This window comes from Ovis canadensis, chromosome 19, assembly GCF_042477335.2.
Source record: "Ovis canadensis isolate MfBH-ARS-UI-01 breed Bighorn chromosome 19, ARS-UI_OviCan_v2, whole genome shotgun sequence".
NCBI lineage: Eukaryota > Metazoa > Chordata > Mammalia > Artiodactyla > Bovidae > Ovis > Ovis canadensis.
The window spans coordinates 14,914,525-14,934,418 of NC_091263.1; the positions used below are offsets into that span (position 1 = coordinate 14,914,525).

Genomic DNA, 19,894 nt, shown 5'->3' on the forward strand with positions numbered 1-19,894 from the left:
TTCAGCATTAGTCCTTCCAATGAAAATTCAGGGTTGATTTAAAGGATTGACTGGTTTAATCTCCTTGTATTTCAAGGGACTCTCAAGAATCTTATCCAGCACCACATTTCAAAAGCATGAATTCTTCCGTGCTCAGCTCTCACATCCACACATGACTACTGGAAAAACCATAGCTTTGACTTAAAGCTTAGTTTCAAATTAAAATTAAAATTTTAAGAGTAAAGAATCTCGTAGAATATCACTTATATGTGGAGTTTTTTTTTTTAAATTATACAAAAATGAACTGATTTACAAAGTAGAAATCAGACATAGAAAACAAACTTATGGTTACCAAAGGGGAAGAGGGGGTGATAAGTTAGGAGTTTGGGTTTAACAGATACACAGTATAAAATACATAAGGACCTACTGTATAACCCAGGGAACTATATTCAATGTCTTGCAATAACCTATAATGGAAAAGCATCTGGAAAAGAAAAAAAAAATTATAAAACTGAATCACTTTGGTGTACACCTGAAAATAACACAGCACTGTAAATCAACTATACTTAAAAATTTAAAGATAGCAATAATACAACCCACAGAATGGAGGAAAGTATTTCTCAAATATTAATATCTGAAAAGGGATATATATCCAGAATATGTAAAAATTCTGACAACACGAGAATAAAAGAGTATCCAATTAAAAAATGAAACGAAAAGAATGCATTTGGTCTTAGTTTATTGCCAGTGTGTTTTCTTTCTTAGTTGCCTAATAAGATTGTGTCTTTCATTGAATGAAATCTTGAATTGAGTACAGCACAGTAAAAGAAATGAGTGTGTACTATGTTTGCTTCACTATTTTCCTCTGGTAATCCACTCTACTTTAACCTTTTTCCTTTTCAAGACTCGCTTATCATCAGTGTTACTTATAACAATAAGTATTACACAATGTTAACCTGCTTAGTCCTTTACAATTTATGAAATATTTATGCATTTATCGTTTAGGTAATAAATTCCCATGGTTCAAAATTCAAAAAATGCAAAAGAGTCTACAGGGAAAACTCTCCCATCCACTCCTGTCCGCAGCCACCCAGTTCCTCTCCCAAGGTGTGATTAGTGTCATTAGTTTCTTATGTACTCTTCCAGTACTAGGTATCTCTATACAATCCTCATTCTTCTTATTATAATGCTAATAATTGAATCCTCTATACACTGTCATCCTTGATTTTTTACCAAGTACAGTTGTGTACATTATAAACATTACAAAATTATAGCCAAATATTAGTACTGGCCAGTTGGTAGACAAATGTAATTACAACTCAACAGATAATTTATACTGAGGTCCAAAGAGGTCAAAGTTGTTTTCCCAGTGACAGAGCTGGAACTCAGACCTGGGTCTTCTGGCCTCTGTTGGGAAAGCACAGGAATGCAATATATTGGTAGACTAGTTTCTTTCAACTCACATTGTTCTTCAAAATGCCAGTTAGCATTTGAAACTCATTGGTGCTAGTTAGAGTCTCTGTCAGTTGAGACCCACTTCTGGGCCTTCAGGAATCATCAGCTCTTAGTAACCATTCACCACACCACCCTTTACAAGGTATTTGCCTTCTAGGGACAGGAAACACCCCATGTAGGTGCCTGGAGGTATGGAGAAACCTGGTGAGTTGGGGGGAATTGGTCAGATACTCTTGCCTGGAAGATCCCATGGATGGAAGAGCCTGGTAGGCTGCATTCCATGGGGTCACAAAGAGTCGGACACAACTGAGCAACTTCACTTTCACTTTTCACTTTCATGCATTGGAGAAGGAAATGGAAACCCACTCCAGTGTTATTGCTTGGGGAAACCCACTCCAGTGTTATTGCTTGGAGAATCCCAGGGACGGGGAAGCCTGGTGGGCTGCCGTCTATGGGGTCACACAGAGTCGGACATGACTGAAGCAACTTAGCAGCAGCAGCTAGCTTTCCTGCCGCCAGTTGCTCATGTGATCTCTCAGCCTCATTACAGAGCTCATTCATTCATACAGCATTGCAGGGAGTATAAACAGTCCCCTACAGAGTGGTTGTAGAGGTGTGGAAGCGCAAAGCAGAGGTAAACAGGCAAGGGACTGTTCTGTGGAGTATTCTGTAGGCATGCTGCATTTCTGAGCATGTCCTCTGGTCCCCTCACCTGACATTAGTTTTTCCCCAAGTTCATTTCTATTGTGACAACTAGTAACACTGGGTACTTTGTGCTTATCAAGAGTAACCTATTTAGATACATTAGATACTAGCTAAGACAGAGAAGGCAATGGCAGCCCACTTCAGTACTCTTGCCTGGAAAATCCCATGGATGGAGGAGCCTGGTAGGCTGCAGTCCATGAGGTCGCTAAGAGTCAGACATGACTGAGCGACTTCACTTGCACTTTTCACTTTCATGCCTTGGAGAAGGAAATGGCAAACAACTCCAGTGTTCTTGCCTGGAGAATCCCAGGGACGGGGGAGCCTGGTAGGCTGCTGTCTATGGGGTCGCACAGAGTCGGACATGCCTAAAGCGACTTAGCAGCAGCAGCAGCTAAGAATTGACCAGTGGTATACTAGTAGGTGTTTAAAAACCAACCCCGCTCTGGGATAAAACTTGGCCCTGACTTGTGGTACTTGCTGGCTTCTGTAATATAAATATTCCCACTGTGGCCAATTGTATTTGTGTGTAGGTGGGATAAGTACAGAACGGCCAGAGAGGCAGGCATTATTAGAATGATCAGCATGCCCAGAGATTACAAAGTGGGATCAGGAGGTTCTTTGTGGATGAGCTGAGTTTCAAGCATTGTTCAGGTAAGGAGGAATGTGATCAGCTAGATTTAAACTTCATACATAATGCCCTAGACCCTGGGATTTGCCATCCTCTGAGGAGTTTCCCTGCAACCTGATGGACCATTACTTGTGCCTCATTCCTTCTCTTTTAAACTCCTCTGGAGACCACAAGAAGTTTACCCAGATCTGGAACCTAGGGAGAGTAAGGAGTGTTAGGAAACATCCTAGTTCATGCAAACTATGGTTTTTAAGTCACTGCCCAAAATCTTAGACCTTGAGGCTCATGCTGGGCTAGGATAACTTTTGGGGATTGTGTCCACAAGTTGTATCCCATTTAGGGAATCCAGTTATAATGTAATTCCTATTTCCCCCCATTGGTACATAGTATAGCTGTTCTAGACTGGCTCACATGTCCTTCATCTCCCACTTGGAGGCTTAGGACTCCCATACAACCAGTGGCGAGTAGGGCAGTAGTGGGGCAGAAAGATTGAAATACAGGAGCCCTGTCCTTGACTGGGCACTTCCTCTGGGCTAAGTGCTTCCATTCAGGAGCTCAGAGCTAAAGCCCAGCCCCTGCCCTTCTCCACCTGAGTGGTGTTGGGGCCCTGCCCCCTTTCAGTGCTGTGACCTTGGGTAAGTAACTTAACCTCTTTACCTCTCAATTTTCTAGCTTATTAATTGGAAATGGTAATACATTTTTCACACGTATCTTCACAGCCACGAGCAGACCCTTGTTTTCAAGGGTACTGCAGATCACTTGTTTTCATTAGCCAGTCTCACCCCCTGCTGAAGTCTGGAAGCCCCCTCCCACTAGGAGAATGTACTTCTGGCCAAAACATGTGGGGTGTAGAGCAGTATCCCCAGTTCACACCCCAGCTCTGAGCTCACTATTTTGTGTTCCAGGAATTAACTGACTTGCAGAGGGACCCCCCTGCCCAGTGCTCCGCAGGACCTGTGGGAGATGATTGTAAGTACCCTTCAGGGCTCCAGATCCCATGAGCCTTGCAATTAAGACCCCCAAATTTATCCATCCCTCAGTTTTTTTGGTTTTTGTTTTAAGAAAACCTACTGTTGTTAGTGTTGCTTTCTCTTCCTTTACTTATGAGTAGCTTTTTCATTAAATGCATTGACTTCACAGCCCAGCTGGTCAAGATGTTGCTGGAAATCACCATCTCCTTCCACTGGGGCACAAGAAAGCCATCTGGAAAGCCAACTAAAACTTGGGGCATTGCTGGAAAAATGGTCATGAAGCTAATCATGGAGGACCTTTTGCTGTTGCACTTGGGGGTAGAACTGGAGGGCTGGTGAAGGGTGGGGAATGAGGCTAGCTCCTTGCCTCTGCGAAGGGAAGGGACAGTTCTTTTCTCCCACTTCTCCTCCCAGGGGGAGACTGAAGGAGCTGCAATGGGCAGCCCTCTGCCGCCCTTTGTAGCCGACTGGCCGTAGGCCATGCTGCCCAACACGTGGATAATCCCAAATCTACTCTGCTATCCCACTTCACCTCTATTTTCTGAGCATCTTAGGCTCTGGGATGCTCATCCTTTACTGTGAGGCTCTAAAAGCTGCATCTGAAGGAAAAGTAGGCGGAAGAAGGAAAGACTGTGTAAAAAGAGGGGTGGTGCCCTTCAAGGACACCAAAGAATTAAAAACAGGTACTCAAACAGAACTCATATATCAGTGTTCATTGCACCATTGTTTATAATCCCCCATTACATGCCCATTAACAAATTAATAAATAAAGTGGTATGTATGTGTGTGTATACATATATATACACAATAGCATATTATTTAGCAATAAAAATGGATAAAGTTCTGGCATATGCAATAACATGGATGAATCTTGAAAATATGCCATATAAAATAAGCCAGAAACAAAAGGGCAGATATTATATGATTCCATTTATATGAACTATCTAGCTAGACAAGGCAGATATAGAGACAGAAAGTAGAGTAGAGAGGTTTGTAGACACTGAGAGGAAGCAGAAATGGGAAAATATTTCATGGTACAGAATTTCTGTTTGGAGTGATGGAAAAGTTTCAGAAATGGATAAAGGTGGTGGTTGCACTGCACTGTGAATGCATTTAATGCCACTGACGTGACACTTAAAAATGGCTTAAATGACATGTTTTATGCTACATTTTCGTGTCCAACTCTTTGCAACCCCATGGAATTCTCCAGGCAAGAATACTGGAGTGGGTAGCCATTCCCTTCTCTAGGGAATCTTCCCGACCCAGGGATCAAACCTGGGTCTCTCATATGCAGGTAGATTCTTTACTGTCTGAGCCATCAGGAAAGCCATATGCTACATTAAAAAAACAAAAACAAAAAACTTTTATTGTGTTAAAATGCAAGAAAGAGAAATTTCACAGAGATGAGAAAAAAAAAAAGAGGAAGTAGTCATATGTGAGGAAGAAGTCATATGTGTGTGTTCCTGCATGTTCTATGGGCTGATGCTTAGAGGAACTGAAAATGGGCAGACAGCTACTGAAAATGGAGGATTCCAGAAGCTTTATGTGAGAGTTTAAATAATTTTTTAGAGCAGAACAGAAATGATTCCCATTGCATATGCAGAGTTGGTGAACAAGTGTAGCTTCACCAGTTTGTTATTTGATCTGTGTTGTCCTTCCAAGTGTCATAGGTCTCAGTAACATATTTTCCCCCGCTTACCTGTTGCTTAAAATAATGTAAACTGGGGTTATGGATAAGATTGAACTGGTAATGATTCAGCTGCCACTTTCTAAAGGTACCCCTTGGTGTTCCTTTGCACCACACATTCTCACCCTTCACTGCAGCCCTGTACTGGTAAGCAGCCATCTTTATCTGAGAGTCTAGCCACTCTCCATACTCAGTACCTGAGTTTAGATGAGGTTTGCACAGTCTTGGAAACTAGCTAACCTTTTGGGGCCATTTCATGCCTGCCCTGTGAGTTAACAGCCCCTTTCCGGAATCCCTCTGCAATTGCTTTTCTCTTCCTGTCTCTTTTGGAGGCTTCTGTTCTAACTGTGCCTTTGGGTTCTGCTCAGCCCCTCAGCAGACCTCAGGAGTTAAAGTGAATGGGACACCTGTTTGCCAGAGGAACCATTCATATTATCTACTCCTCCCTTTCTCTGTATATTAATTATCAAAAAACATTTGTTTAATAAAGAATTCCATTCTATACCATGATTAGGAAAATGTATACCTACCAGCTAATGATTAGTAAGAGTTGGAATAAAAGCAGTCAAAAGAAAAAGAAGTGGCACTTTATTAGCTTAGGCAGCCTCATTGTAGATAGAAGTGTTCCCATCAGTAGCATTTCTTGAAACATTTGAAAAAGGGCAAGGCTGCTGTGACTGTCTTTGGATACCTGTAGGAGCTTGGGAAACCTCTTCTCTTGTCCCTTCAATTCCTTTCCCTCCTCCCGCTTTGGCAATTTCCTGTCTGCTGGCAAGGGCGGACTCTGTGAGATATTTGAATAGATGGCAGGAAACCCAGTACAGGGCCAGGTCTGAAAATTGGGGCTGATTTCACACCCATGATGGAACCATGAGACAGAATTCCCTAGAGAATAACAGATCCCTCAGATGTTCTCAGCACACCCCCCAGGTGGGTATATAGGCACTTTCCACAAAGACTGGACAGTGTCCTGGGAGCTTTGGAACTGAGTCATCTGCCTGCTCTAGGCCAGTCTTGCTGAGCATACAGGAGCTTTTCTAGGGCTGTGTACAGCAGTAAAAGTAGCCTGACTCCAGAGAGGGCAGCAGGCGTGACGTGCAGAGAAAGAGAAAGCTCTCACATTCTAAGCAGGGACGTGGCCTGACCACCGGCTTGGTGGGAGCCTAGGAGGGAAGAATACGAGGGGCTGCTCTTGGCTTGTCACCTAGTCCTGGGGATGTGTGAGAGGACACAGGTGGGAAATAGCCACTGAAGCCCCAGGGCCACAGGCAGTGATTGACTCCTGGAAGAGACCCTTTGGAGAAGGCTTCAGAGTAAATAGTGAAGAACTAAGGAGAAGAGAGGTTTATAAATGTAACATGGAAAGTGGCTAAAGCCTACCTAAGGCTTAATTCTATGCAGAGAGAAGATTGAATTGTAGTTTACTGGCACCTGGATAGTAAAGAATTTAATTTTGTCCTTAAAAGATCTGGCCTTTGTCCCTAGCCTCAGGAAAGCGATGTCTAAACTACCCTGCCTGATAGGACTGTTTAGGCCTTGACCCAAACCAGCAATGTGAGTTAGGTGGAGGCAGGCCACACTAGACAGACCAGCGAGCTGGTTTAAGGTGGAGGTTTGGGATCATTGCCAGAGGAACTGGAGACATAGATCAGCCATGTGAATAGTCCATTAATCCATCCTGCTAACGTGATGGAGTTCCAGTAAAAGCTCTGTACGCTGAACCAGGGGTGAACATCCCAGTAGGCAGTATTCCGTGTATTGTCACACATCAATGCTGGGACTCCAGGGAAGAGGACAAGTGAAGGTCTACATTTGGACTCTGCCTGGAACTTTCCCCATGAGCTCTTCCCTCAGCTGACATTGACCTCAGCCTTTCACTGTGATAAATCAGAGCTGTGAGGACAACAGTCTTTCATGAGTCTGGAGTCCAGTTAAATTACAGAAACCCCTACAGAGGTGGTTGGTGTCAGAAGTGAGGGCAGGCTTGTGTGTGAACAGCACCCTCTGAACAGAGCAGCTCCTCTTTGGTGGAGAGATGTGTTTGCTGGAGAGGCTCACTTCCTGTCTCTTTTTTGTCTTGCAGTGTTCCACTGGCAAGCCACCATCATGGGCCCGGTAGGTAGCAGCTGCTCAGCGTAGCCCTTGCCTTACCTGTTGTACCTCTTGCGCATGTACTAATCTGCTTTCGGTGTCTCATCCTCCAGAATGACAGTCCTTACCAAGGAGGCGTTTTCTTCCTGACCATCCACTTCCCTACCGATTATCCTTTCAAGCCCCCAAAGGTGAGGACAGGGGACAGGAACAGTGTGTGATGAAGTCACTGGTACAGAAAGCTGCACCCGGGGCTTTTCCCAGGGCCCCTTATCCACCACCAGGAGTACAGCTTGCCAGGAATTAAACTCTGGGCTTTCAGGACTCACTGTTCATGTGAGCAAGGGCTGGTGTGGTGAGGGCTTCCTACTGAAGCCATGTTTTCAGGGGTGTTCCTTGTGGGGTGGCTGAGTTAGGATGTGTCTCAGGCTCCAGCTCTCTTCTCTGCAGTCCCTTTCAGTCTAGGACAGGACTTCTCAGCCCCTACCCCAGGGACACTGAGATTTTTGTGGTAATAAAGCCTGAGATGGGAGGTGGGCAGAGGATTGCTTCTAGTATCTAGTGGAGGCCAGGAATGCTGCTCAGCATCCTGAATTGCACAGGATGGCCCTGAATGTCCACCAGTGGAGAGAAGCTGGCCTAGGACCCTGGCAAGTCACTCCTTCCTTCCCCTGGAGGAGTCCTGCCTTCCTGAGATTCATAGTCCCATGCGGGAGAAGTTTAGTATGAGAGCTACGCCATGCTGAGGAGAAGCACAGAGCAGCAAAGTGGGATAGGACAGTGAGGGAAGGTGGTAGTGGGATCACTCTGATCATGGAAAGGGTCACAGGGAACTGGAGGGCAAGCCTTTGTTTGGGGGTGGGAAGGATGACCCCGAGGGGACCCACGGTGTGCAGTCAGTTGCTCTGCTGTGGTGAGAGGCTGGGTAGGGCAGAGACGGGTTGTTAAGGCAAAGCAGGTGGCTTGTTCCAAGGTGGAGCCAACAGCACAGGCAGATGTGGTCACACAGCAGTGATTGTAGGTTATTCATATCATTTTTAACATATTGTTATCTTTCTGATTGAAAAATTGATAAAAGTGGGTTATTTTAAAATTAGAGCATATGGAGAACTAACTAATACACAGATGGAAATCAGTCTATTTATAAACCTATCCCCAGAGAAGATCACAGCTAATAGCCCTACTGATTATCCTTTCAAGCCCCCAAAGGTTGAAAGAGGGACAGGACAGGGACAGTATACATTCCTCCAGGGTTTTGCTTCATATACCAATATCCATTTTAATTCTTATTTTTTAAATAAAATCGTCAGTTCTGGTTGTGAATGAGGAAACCAAGGCTTTGAATGGGCACTCTAGTTCCTGAAAATGGTGCGGCTTATAGTGGAGGGTGGGACTTGAACCCAGATGTGTCAGCCTATTTTTTGGTAACTTTTTATTTTAAATTAATTTTAGACTTAGAAAAATGTTGCAAAAATAGTACATATTTTCCACATATGCCTTGTTTTTAGCTTTCCCTGAAGTCAACATCTTAGTTTATTGAAGTCCAAGCATCAAATCCAGGAAGTCAGTGTTGGCCACATGCTCAGAGCTAAACTGATGGCCTTACTTTTTCACCAGTTTTCCTCAGGTTCTAGAACCTTGCCCTGTATTTGTTGTCTTGTCTCCTCCGTCTCCACAGTCTGTAACAGAGGCTCCATTTCCTCTGGTCTTTCATGACCTGATGCTCTTGAGAGGTACTGATCATTGTCAGAGACCCTCCCCCCGCCTCTTTGGGGTTTGTGTGCTGTTTTCTCAGGACTGACCTAAAGTTTTGCATTTTAGCAAGTTACACGGAAGTCCTGAATCTGTGCCAGGGTCCCCTGTCTCAGGGTTTGTGATGTGTCTTACTGCCCTGTGGTTGACCTCAATGGCTCTGTTAAAGGCAGACCTTTCACCCCTGTGTGCTCATTCTATCTAAGCAATGAGGAGCAGCCCCTCTGGGCTCCCCAGCCCACAGCTCTCCCTGGTCATTGCCACCAGAGGCCATCAGTGCCTCCATATTTTAAATCAGAGTTAAATGTGGTTAAGATTCTGGAGACTTTGCCAGCTTTTAACGAAGAAGGCTGGGTTGTGCTGGGCACAAGGGGACAGATAGTAAAATACCTCTTTTAAGTATAACTGTTATTTCAGGGGTTTGGTTGAAAAAGCACATTCCATGGCCTTGAATCTACCCCCACTCTCCCCTTTCCCTGTTGAGATTTGCTGCAGTGTCTTGTAAAGTAGCATCTTATATCCTTCATTAGTGTATAAGTTGCTGCTGATCTTTTTTAAAATAAACAGATTGAATATAATCCTGTGTGTCTGTTGGGCATTTTCAGGATTCCTGATTGCCCCAAGACAAAGCAAAAGCAGCGCCTATTATTAGAGACTGAAATCAGCCCTGTGAGCTGGGTTTACTGTAACAAGGAGAGTTGTGTGCCAAAATGTTGTCTTCTACGATAGAAGAAAGTGTTTCTGTCTTTTTAAAAATCTCCTTTCCACAGGAGAACAAGACAAAGTAAGATTGCTGTTTGGGCAAGAATTTTCTGGGTCTATGGGGGGAATCTGGCAAGGTTGCATGATCTTCTCTACAGGAGATAATAAAGAATAAGGCAAATATTTAGTGCCTCAGTCACTTTGGAAGTTTGATGCGTCCTGGAAAAAAGTGAAAAGTGAAAGTGTTAGTTGCTCAGTCATGTCCAACTCCGTACAGTCCCTGGGCTGTAGCCTGCCAGACTCCTCTGTCCACGGGGTTCTCCAGGCAGAAATCCTGCAGTGGGTATACTGGATCTTCCCAACCCAGGGACTGTCAGGAAGTCTCCTGCATTTCAGGCAGATTCTTTACCCTTTGAGCTACCGTGGAAGCCCTCCTGGAAAAAGTCATTTGGTAACAGATGCTGAGCCTCACATACACAGCCTTCCTTCTCCTCATATTCTGAAGTGAGTTGTTTTAAAATGAAGCCAACAACAACAACAAAAAAATCCTGTTTTATTAAAACTGTTTCAAGGCATGTAAAGTACTGTAGATAATCATATAATGGATGCCCACATAGTCATCATCTGGCTTAAGAACTCCATTATTCAACAAGACTTCTGAGTCCTGGCCATTGCTCTTTTTGTTAGCCCTCAGAGCACACTCTTCTGGGGGAGATGGTGTCAGTCCTCGCGTCTAGTTCAAGAGCCCAGCAGGGAATGGGTTGGGGGACTTTTTCTCCAGGTGCCCCTTCCTGTATCCCATTCTGGTTTGGAATAATGCCCAGCTCACCCAGGATTGTGCAGGGCCAGGTATGTCCCAGTAGTGGTCATTTCCACCTTACTTGGTTCATTTTCCTGACAGATAAACAATCTAGAATGTCCCTGTGGTCTGTCTGACTTGAGGTCTCTCATCTCTGCAGGTTGTTTTCACAACCAAAATTTATCATCCCAACATCAACAGCAATGGCAGCATCTGCCTTGACATCCTACGGTCCCAGTGGTCTCCAGCACTGACTGTGTCAAAAGGTAAAAAGGTAGATGTGTATACTAGGTTCTGATACTGTGAGTGCCTATCTCCTCCCCATCTCGGTCACAGCAGTGTTTCTACCCCTGCACTCCTGAGAGCAAATTCAGGCTCCGGGGAAGCAGCCACGGTCCTAGCCCGTGGTCACAGCCTGGAGGGGGAGGAGTCCAAAGTGGTGCTTTCCCCACCCCCACCGCGTCCACCTGGATCTGTTGCTGCAGGGTGCTCCAGCCAGACTGTTACACGGGTGCAAAAGAAAATATTGATCCTATTTATACTTTTGATCTAAAAGTAAATAGAAAGGCAAATATTACATTGCCTCCTCCATTCTCTCATTTATTCACTTTGCAACATGGGTTGTGAACCAGCCCTGAGTGAAGAGGACACAGGGCCTGTGCTCTGCATGAGGGTGAAGAAACCAGTCTAAACTGGGCTTAAAGGATGCAGATATTCCTTCCCAACTAAGACAGGCTGAACATGGTTGTACAAACCCTGAGACTTGAACACAGAGGGTGTGAGTTACCTGTCAGTGGAGTGAGTAAGGTGGTAAAAAAAAAGCAACCTGAGAGAATCAGGGTACCAGAGCCCAACAAACAGAGTGGAGTGTGAGGCAATGCAGGTGGCAGAGCTTTAGGAAGCAGAGTGGGGAACACAAGACACCAGGACAGCTGACCAGAGCAGGCTCTTTGAGACTGCGTGGTAAATCTACAGGGAAAGCTGCCCAGTCCAATGTGGTGATGCAGATGCCGTGGAGGCAGAGCTGACTCCAGTACTCAGGCCTCCAGGAGACAACTCCACACTGGGGGCCTGCTCCTCTCTGAGCTGAATCCTCACCCCACTGCCTAGCATGCCTTTGGGTGTGGGGGTCAGGACACTGTCTAAGAAAGTAGGGAGAGGAAATCAAAATGGCCAGGAGTAGACACTTGAATGTGGAAGGAAGGAAGAAATTAGCTCTCTCATGACACATCCTTTGAGCTCAGAACAGCAGGAGAGTTGAAGAGCTTTAAAAAGACAAATCATCCCTCAATCATAGTGTACCTGGTTTACCATAGTTTAACTGTGGTCAGGACTTGAATAGATTCACTGAGGCAAGGATGATACTTGTTTGGGGTGGTACAGAGGGTTCCAGAGCAAATCTAGGATTGACAGTGCATTTAGCCTAGACCCTAACGATCCCAGCAGCACCACTTCCTCAGCCTCCAACCACTCCCTGGTGGGAGTGTCCTCACAGGTCCAGAGCAGAACTGAGAGTGTAGGGCAGTGCGCATTTGCTTGGCAGTCACACAGACCTGGTTCTGAATCTTGTTTTTACCCATTTGGTGGGTGTTCCAAGTCTTTAACCTTGGACAGGTCACCAGAATCTTCTGAGTTCTGGTTTCTTTAATAGTGAACAGGGCCCCTGGGACCAAACAACAAAGGCACATGGCACGGAGCCAAAGGACTTTTGAGATCAGGAAGGGGAGGCCAGAAGTGCCCTAGGGCAGATGGAACTGGGACACCACAGGGTAAAGTTGCTGTTCAACTGATAGATGGACAAAGTAAATACATTCGTATTCTGATACCCCAAGAGTCTTGGGGTATTAGAATAATTTTGATGGGATGTTGAAGAGAAAATAATTGCTCTGTCAACAGAGAGTTCAATTTGAGGGGCTCACTGGACCTGGGGTGACCTGGGAGCCTTGTGACTGCAGTTGACTTATTGTTTCTTTTCTTTCCAGTTCTCTTATCCATCTGTTCTCTGCTCTGCGACCCCAACCCTGATGACCCTCTGGTGCCAGAAATAGCCCATACCTACAAGGCTGATAGAGAGAAGTATGTGTCCTCTTTGGGTTGCCTTTGGGCCCCAGCTGCTCCAGGCAGCTCCCAGCAATACCCTGAGCTGGTGCTTCCAGGCCAACGAGGTTTTCCCCTGGACATCGTCCTGCCCATTCTGAGCTGGGCTAAGACTCCTGCCTCTCTCACTAACATATCCTTTGACTCTGAGGAGGGAGAAGGAGATAAAAGCAGGTTGCCCTCCTGGATAGCTCATCAGCTGCCACTACTGAATCCTAAAAGATTATTGCCAGACCTGCCCTTGAGGCCAGTAATGTCAGTGGTCAGCCAACAATGGACTCAGAAGAATCTGACAGCAAGAAAATTCTGGATTAAAATACAAGGACTTTATCACAAGATAATGGGCTATCTGCTCAGATATGCCCAGGGTGAGGCCAGGGCTGATTGAGGTGGGAAGCACTGCTGTGCTCAGTTTGCTAGTTGAGGCTAAGAAGTAAGCAGTGTGTTCCTGATTTACTGACAGACCCTCACTGCCAACTCTCTGATTTCCAGACTCTTGACTGTAGAATTCTGACTCATGTGGCCAGACACAACCATGTGCACTGTAGCCTGAGCAGATGTCTGTGGCTGCTGAGGCAGGTACATTGTGTGACAACCTCTGAGAGTTGACAGCACTGTGAGAAAGGGCCAGACATGGCAGGGCCCCAGGCATCAGCAGTGGCGGCCCTGTGAGCAGCTAGGGGCAGGAGCAGGGTGCAGAGGGTGGAGTTGCTGGCTTTTAAAAGAACTTTCCAGTAGGTCTTTTAGTTCATTATTTCTCTTCTGTCTAAAGAGATTAGAATGGAATGTGCTTTTTCCAGCATATATTTCTTGAAACCTTTATAGAGCTCATTATTTCCCTCATTTCAGTTCTCCTGTATGACAAAGTGATTGTTAAGTGATGAGATCTTAATTTGTATTTATTTCAGCGCTTGTTATGATATATGTTAGATATACCAGAAGTGATTGTCTTCATTGTCTTCTCTGATTACATAACTCTCTTACAGTGTCATGGCACCAGGTTCCATAACAGTAATGTGGATAAATGCACATATTCTCAATGGGCACCAGACCTGCTCTGTGGCTGCCAACAGTGGCGCTTACTCACACTCTGGTGGCCAGATTCATGGAGCCCACGTGCTAGATACCAGGGACTCTCCCATGCTGACCTCTGGGTATCTCTTCCTGATCAAATGCATCCATGTTGAAAGACAGGAGAGAGGGAGGGAGGTGGTCTGTTGCGCTCTCAAATCTTCCACAGCAGATAGTTGTGAAGAACTGCTAGGACTCACCAGGCTCGGGGTTTATGGCCGTGAGTGACACGTTCCTGCTCCAGGCAGTCTATTTCATTCATTCATCCGTCTTAGGTATTTGATGAGAAGCAACAGCATTTCCCCTATATCAGTTCTTTTCTCTACTGCACGTTGAAAGGAAGTGACCATTACGAATGAGGGTGTCACTTCCTCTACTTTTTTCTTCCAGGTACAACAGACTAGCAAGAGAGTGGACACAGAAATATGCTATGTAAGTGCCTCAGAGGTTTTACAGGAGACATTGTCCAAGAGAAGCTGAGCTGAGCTATTGGCTGAGCCACTCACAGAGCGTCATCTCTTCTGCAAACAAATGCTGATTACCCACATTCTCCAACCACAGCATGTTGGTACTACTCTCAGCCATCATGGTTTTGACAGCGTCATGTCTCTGATGCCAGATCAGTAGTCACTGTTGTGATCTGCAGCCTTCCTGGCTACATTGGAATCGGTCCCTCCACCCCAACTCACTGCTCGCCTATTCGGAGGACCTGTGTGCCTCCCCTGCCTGGCCTCACTCAGGCGGCATCGCTTACCGTGGCGCCACACAGGGGCCCCAGTCTGGCCCCTTACCACGTGCTCTTTGCCTTTTAGAACTCAGTGCCCAGGGAGGAGCGGGCAGGCTTTCCTCACATCGTGTCTGCCACAGACCACATCCTGAGGACTCTCACCTCATCCCAGAAGTTCTGGGAACTGTGAACAGTGTCACTGGGAAGTGGAGGCCTTGCCCCACAGCTCCCACCAGTCTTCCTCGGCAGTGCCACGTGCTGGCACTCTCCTCCCACACCAAGAAGCTGTAAATTGAAAGTCAGGATATAAAGCACATAACACGCCATGAGAGATGACTGTCCTTTTAGAAGCAAGAACAAAATTATGAAACCTGAAAAGATTTGGGTTATCCTTTTCTATCTTATGAGATTTTCACCACCCCACCTCCTCCCACTCAGAGCCTACATGAAGGCAAAGTGTGAGCCATTCACTGAACAGAACACAGGGAGAGAGAGGGACTTGTTAAATGTAAATAAAAATGTAATGCACTCATAACCCTAAATGATAACTGACATTTAAGTCTTTTTTTTTTCCAGGCAGAACAGAAGATATGGAAACTTTTAACAGGTAGCCCATCGGGTAACTGGCCTCCTCTCTTAAATTTCTGATGTAACACATTTCAAGAGCTGCCTTTAGAGTTCAGAGATTTGAGATTAGGTTAGTGAGGAGAAGGGTAGTAAAGGGATTATTCTAATTGAACCTCTGAAGAGAGGAGGAAAATTGAGGGACTTCACATCTCTCAACATCCAATTTGGCCTAGTCTTCTCTAAGTGGTTTTCAAAGCTAGTCCACTCCCAGAACAGCCATATGAGAATGATGTTTGGGTAAGTAGGACCAGGAAGTGGAGAAACCCTAAAATTCTTCAACCACATGGCCAAGTCTGTGGAGTTTGGAAGGAGGCCTGCAGACCTTGCACCTGGGGATCAGCCCTAGATGACCACATGAGCCTGACCTGTTCCAGAAACTCTGAAGTTGTAGCACAGCTTCACTGTTCTTGCTTTTCAGCGAGAGTGCTGGGATTAGTCACCACCACTTCCTTAGCAAAGCAGGCAGCAGTCTGAGCCTGGTCTGCATTTACTTTACAGGGTTCCGCATTTAGGATCCTCAGGTAAAGGCTACTTTCTGTGTTCCATGGGCTCCATTCCCTGCTTTGTACCATGGTGAGGATTTGCCCTGTTAATTTTTTCTCTCTCTGCTACCCCTTTGGTCTTTACTTAAACAAAATTATAAACTTCAGGTGTCCCCTGGGAACACTGCCATCACACAACTCTGCCATTTCAGACAATGGCCATAATACTCCTTGAACCAAATATAACAAAGTATGGGAAGGTGGGACAGATTCCAATTTCAGAGACAAGTTAGAGGTTCAGAGAAGGAATATCCAGGCCCAAGTTGTTGTTGAGTTGGAGGGTGCCATTTTCAGCCTTTCCAGCATAATAGCTTATGACTCACCAGAAGCTCATGAATTTTCTCTGTCTAGTTAAAATTTTCCCAAGCCTGCTGTCTCTGTTGGTGATAATGCAATAGCAAAAGTAAAATTATCCTTTGGGATCCCCACTGTGAATTACCATTCACCCTTTTGCTTGATTTGCACTCTGTACTTGGACAGGCCTGTATTGTGCCAAGCCAAGTGATGGAATGGCCACCACAGTGATGTTCTGCAGGGCTGTCCCTGGCAAGTTCCTTGGACTCTCTACCCCTGAGAAACTTGATTTTCAAGCCTTCCAGCACTCAGGTTAGCCTGAAGGACAGGCTTCTTAAGTTGAAACCCTTATTTTAAAATGCACTGTGTGCAGGCAGCTCCCAGATATCACACAGGTATAGATATCATGTTTCCAAGGCGAGTCCGAGGTCAGTAACTTAACAGCAGATCTAAAAATCTAACTGTGCAGTGATACTTCGTTTTCTCCATAGACCAGAGATACCAGGGAATTGCATGATCTTAAGCAATTAATCCAACATGAACAAATGACTTAACTCTGGCCAAAAGTATCTCAGTTTGCTGGATGGAGCTGTGATCTTGATCCTTTAGCAGACTATAGGAAGACCCAAGAGTTCCAAGAATATGGCAAAGGGTCAAAATCTCCTGACAAGGGTTTAAAAGACCAGAACACCCATGTCCAGTGGGCCTGGCAGCTCACAGCTCACCCGTGTTAGCACCATGGGATCCAACACCACCTGACCGCAGAGGCCCAAGAATAGGCAGGTTTCTGTCTCTCAAATTCAGGACAAAGCCTCCTAAAGTGATAAAGAGGTGCTTGTGAGACTGGTCAACAGAGCTCCTGGCCTGAAGGCCTGTTCTGGTAGAGGAGGAGAAAGCCTTGGGAGCAGCACGGGCCACTTGTCCCTCCTGCCCTCGCCTGCCCCCTCTTCTGTGCCTCTGTTCCTCCAGCTCTTCTCACTGTGACACATGCTTCCTCCCTGGCAGCACTGGGTGAGGGTTGAATGAGGATTAGACCTAGCCATGAAAGCTGGTCTGAGAAACAGGATGGCTTACCAGTGGTACCAAGCTGAGTCCTTGGACTCTTTGATCAATAGAAATTGATAAGAGATCAGACAAGAAATTTAGGCAAGGCTTTACTGGAACTCACTGCAGCAGTGGGGAGTTAAGAACAAGTGAACCGGTGCCCTTGCTTGACCCCTGCAGGTGGCAGGGCGAGCTGGTCCCTTAATGAGGTGAGGGTGGGATGGGCCAGTGGGTCAGGTTGAAAGGGTGGCTTGGGTGGTCTGCCAGCCCACATGGTGGTGCTGTGTGCAAGGATCGTGCAGAACCCTGCTTTTGCTCCCCGTACCTCAGAAATGACAGTTGGGTTTTGGTCTTTTTGTATTAGTCAGAATTGACCCCAACTGTGCATTCGTCAAGTTATTTTTAGTCCCTTATAGTTTCTTTGTGTTCTGTTGCTCAAGGAGATGTTTGTTCAGGTGCGAGCACTCCAGTAAAGGGACCCAGGCCCCAGCCTATCTCACCAGCACCCTCACAACAGCAGCCTGGTACCATGCAGGCAGGCACACTGGCTCCTTCAGGCCTGGTGATCTTCCCAGCCAGTCTGCTGGCCTCATCATGACCACCATTGGGGTTTCTCTTCTGTTGGCAGAGGGATTTTATTAAAAACAAAAATAAAAAGCTACAGAAAATCTGCAAACCCTCTGTCAAACCAAATAGTGAGTGGTTTCTTGACTTTCCTAAAAAACGTCACGTCTCCATATTACCCCATCTCCACCACACTCCTCCCAGGCTCCTAATCCTTACTGTCAGATAGGCCTGCTTGAGCTGTCCAGCTCCCTGCAGCAGAGCTTACCTCTGGGTGCGCGGGCTTGGCTGGGCTCCACTTTAAGAGGTAATGACAGAATTGCCCTCTCAGAGCCTGCCTCTCACCTATGCTGCCCACGCCCGCCGCACCACCCCCCCCCCCCCGCCCCCCGCACAGTAGCTCAAGGGGCTAGTCATGGGGAATGTCCATCACCGCTGGCTGGTCATTACTTTCTAATGACTTTAGGTGGCTTTATCCAGGCAGTGACTGAGCAATTGCCAAATGCAAGGTGTGAAGGGGAGGGGAAAGGAAAAGAATTATACAAAGAAAATGTGGTTGCTTTCTGGGAGTTCACTGGAACTACACAGGCCTCAGGAAGGAGCTAAAACTAAGGTAGGGCCTGATGGATGGACAGGGAGGAGGGTCCTACAGGCAAAGGACTATGTTCCCCAACAAGCACAGCACATTCTGGGAGCTCACTCAGCAACCTGGTGACACTCCCGCACATGGCCCTTCTGAAATTGGGGCCCTGTTACCTTCTGGGTGGCACAGGGCTCACCTTTCTGGAGAATCACTGAAGGCACAGGAGTGCAGGATGAACAGCAATTTTCATATTAAGTGGATGGCATAGTTCATATAAGCTGGTGTGTAAAACCATTTCACACCCTAGACTCCCAGGGAAACAAGCACCATCACTGGGCCAGGGGCTTTATAGGGGCAAGGACATGGGCCCAGAGCTGCATCTGTCCCTCCATCCACACACATGAAGAACAAAATGACATTAGGCCTGGGCCCAGCCTCATCTCAAAGCTTGTTCCCAGGAGCAATAATGACCTGGCCACGGCACTAGAAGGCCAGGCGTGCTCAATGGGCAAAATGATCTACCAGCTCCAGAAATAAGGATGCAGATGGAGGCATGGGCTGTAAAGTTGGGGGTGGCGGAGGCAAGGGGTGAAAGGCTAACTACCCTTCTGAGGGAACTTGGCTAGTTCTTCTGTGTCAAATATCCAGCAGTAGGAATAACCTGGTAGTCCAGTGGTTAGCAGTCTGTGCTTCCACTGTAAGGGTCACAGGTTCCATCCCTAGTCGGCAAACTATGATCTCCCATGCCATGTGACCAGAAGCAAGCTCAGGACACCATCCTGGAACAGGAGGAACTAACAATAACTTGTCAACATCTTTTGGTTTAAAATGTTGGCAGAGTTGTAGTTAAACTGCAAAATCCCCATCACCTGTACCTTCTGTTCCCTTTGAACCTTCTAGAATTTCTGCTGACTTCTTGCTGTGGGCCGATCTGTCTACAACAGGGAGCTTGGCTGATGCACACATGCCTCCAGGTCTTTGAGGTCAAGGCTTCAGTAAGACTTGAGAAGCTAGAAGCCCTCACAGAACGAGCTATGTGAGCAGCAAGTGTGCCCTCTCTGTAAAGGGTTAGGATGGCAGGAAAGAGCATTGCTTCTCCTGAAGGAGGTGGTTTTGCCCTTTCTGTGAGACACCACATACTGACTTGTGACAGCCCCTCGTAGCCAAGCCTTAAATGACAAGCAGACCACATTGGCTATTCCCTCCCTACCTGCGGGCCTGAGTCACAGATCAAGCTCAGGACTGCAGCCTTCCCACCTTTCTATACTTGACTGCTTACCCTCTGTTTAAATCATAACAAGGATTCAACTAGGAAGCTTTGGGGGTTTTTGTTTTGTTTTTAATCTCTCAAGATGTGAAGTTATTTGTTTACTGGATTCCACTTACCATGCAACATAAACAAGTTTTCTTTTTAGGGCAGGAAAACCAATGATTTCATTTCTCCCTTTCTGTAGTAATGTGGCCATGTGTGGCTGGAGCATAGAGATGTAATCCTAGTGGTTTTTAAGAAAATTATTTTCTTGCTAATTGACACTTCTGTGGATGAAGACTTTGAATAAAAACCTATTATTTTTTA

The 19,894-nt window shown here is 46.1% G+C and overlaps 1 protein-coding gene across 12 annotated transcripts in view; it reads left to right on the plus strand.

Annotated features, from left to right (window-relative positions):
• The window catches only part of UBE2D4 (ubiquitin conjugating enzyme E2 D4), a 114,879-nt gene extending 94,985 nt beyond the window's left edge, over positions 1-19,894 (plus strand). For 4 of the 12 annotated variants that reach the window (XM_069561175.1, XM_069561172.1, XM_069561173.1 and 1 more), the window contains exons 2-7: positions 3,673-3,736; positions 7,509-7,540; positions 7,630-7,707; positions 10,930-11,035; positions 12,752-12,845; positions 14,328-15,206. In XM_069561175.1, coding sequence (XP_069417276.1) covers positions 7,532-7,540; positions 7,630-7,707; positions 10,930-11,035; positions 12,752-12,845; positions 14,328-14,373 — 333 coding nt within the window. In that variant the 5' untranslated portion in view covers positions 3,673-3,736; positions 7,509-7,531 and the 3' untranslated portion in view covers positions 14,374-15,206. Of the gene's footprint in view, positions 1-379; positions 3,403-3,672; positions 3,737-7,508; positions 7,541-7,629; positions 7,708-10,929; positions 11,036-12,751; positions 12,846-14,327; positions 15,207-15,240; positions 15,284-15,789; positions 15,865-17,611; positions 17,865-19,218 lie in introns of those variants that run through there. The other 8 variants (XM_069561171.1, XM_069561167.1, XR_011250771.1 and 5 more) reach the window with 7 other exon arrangements.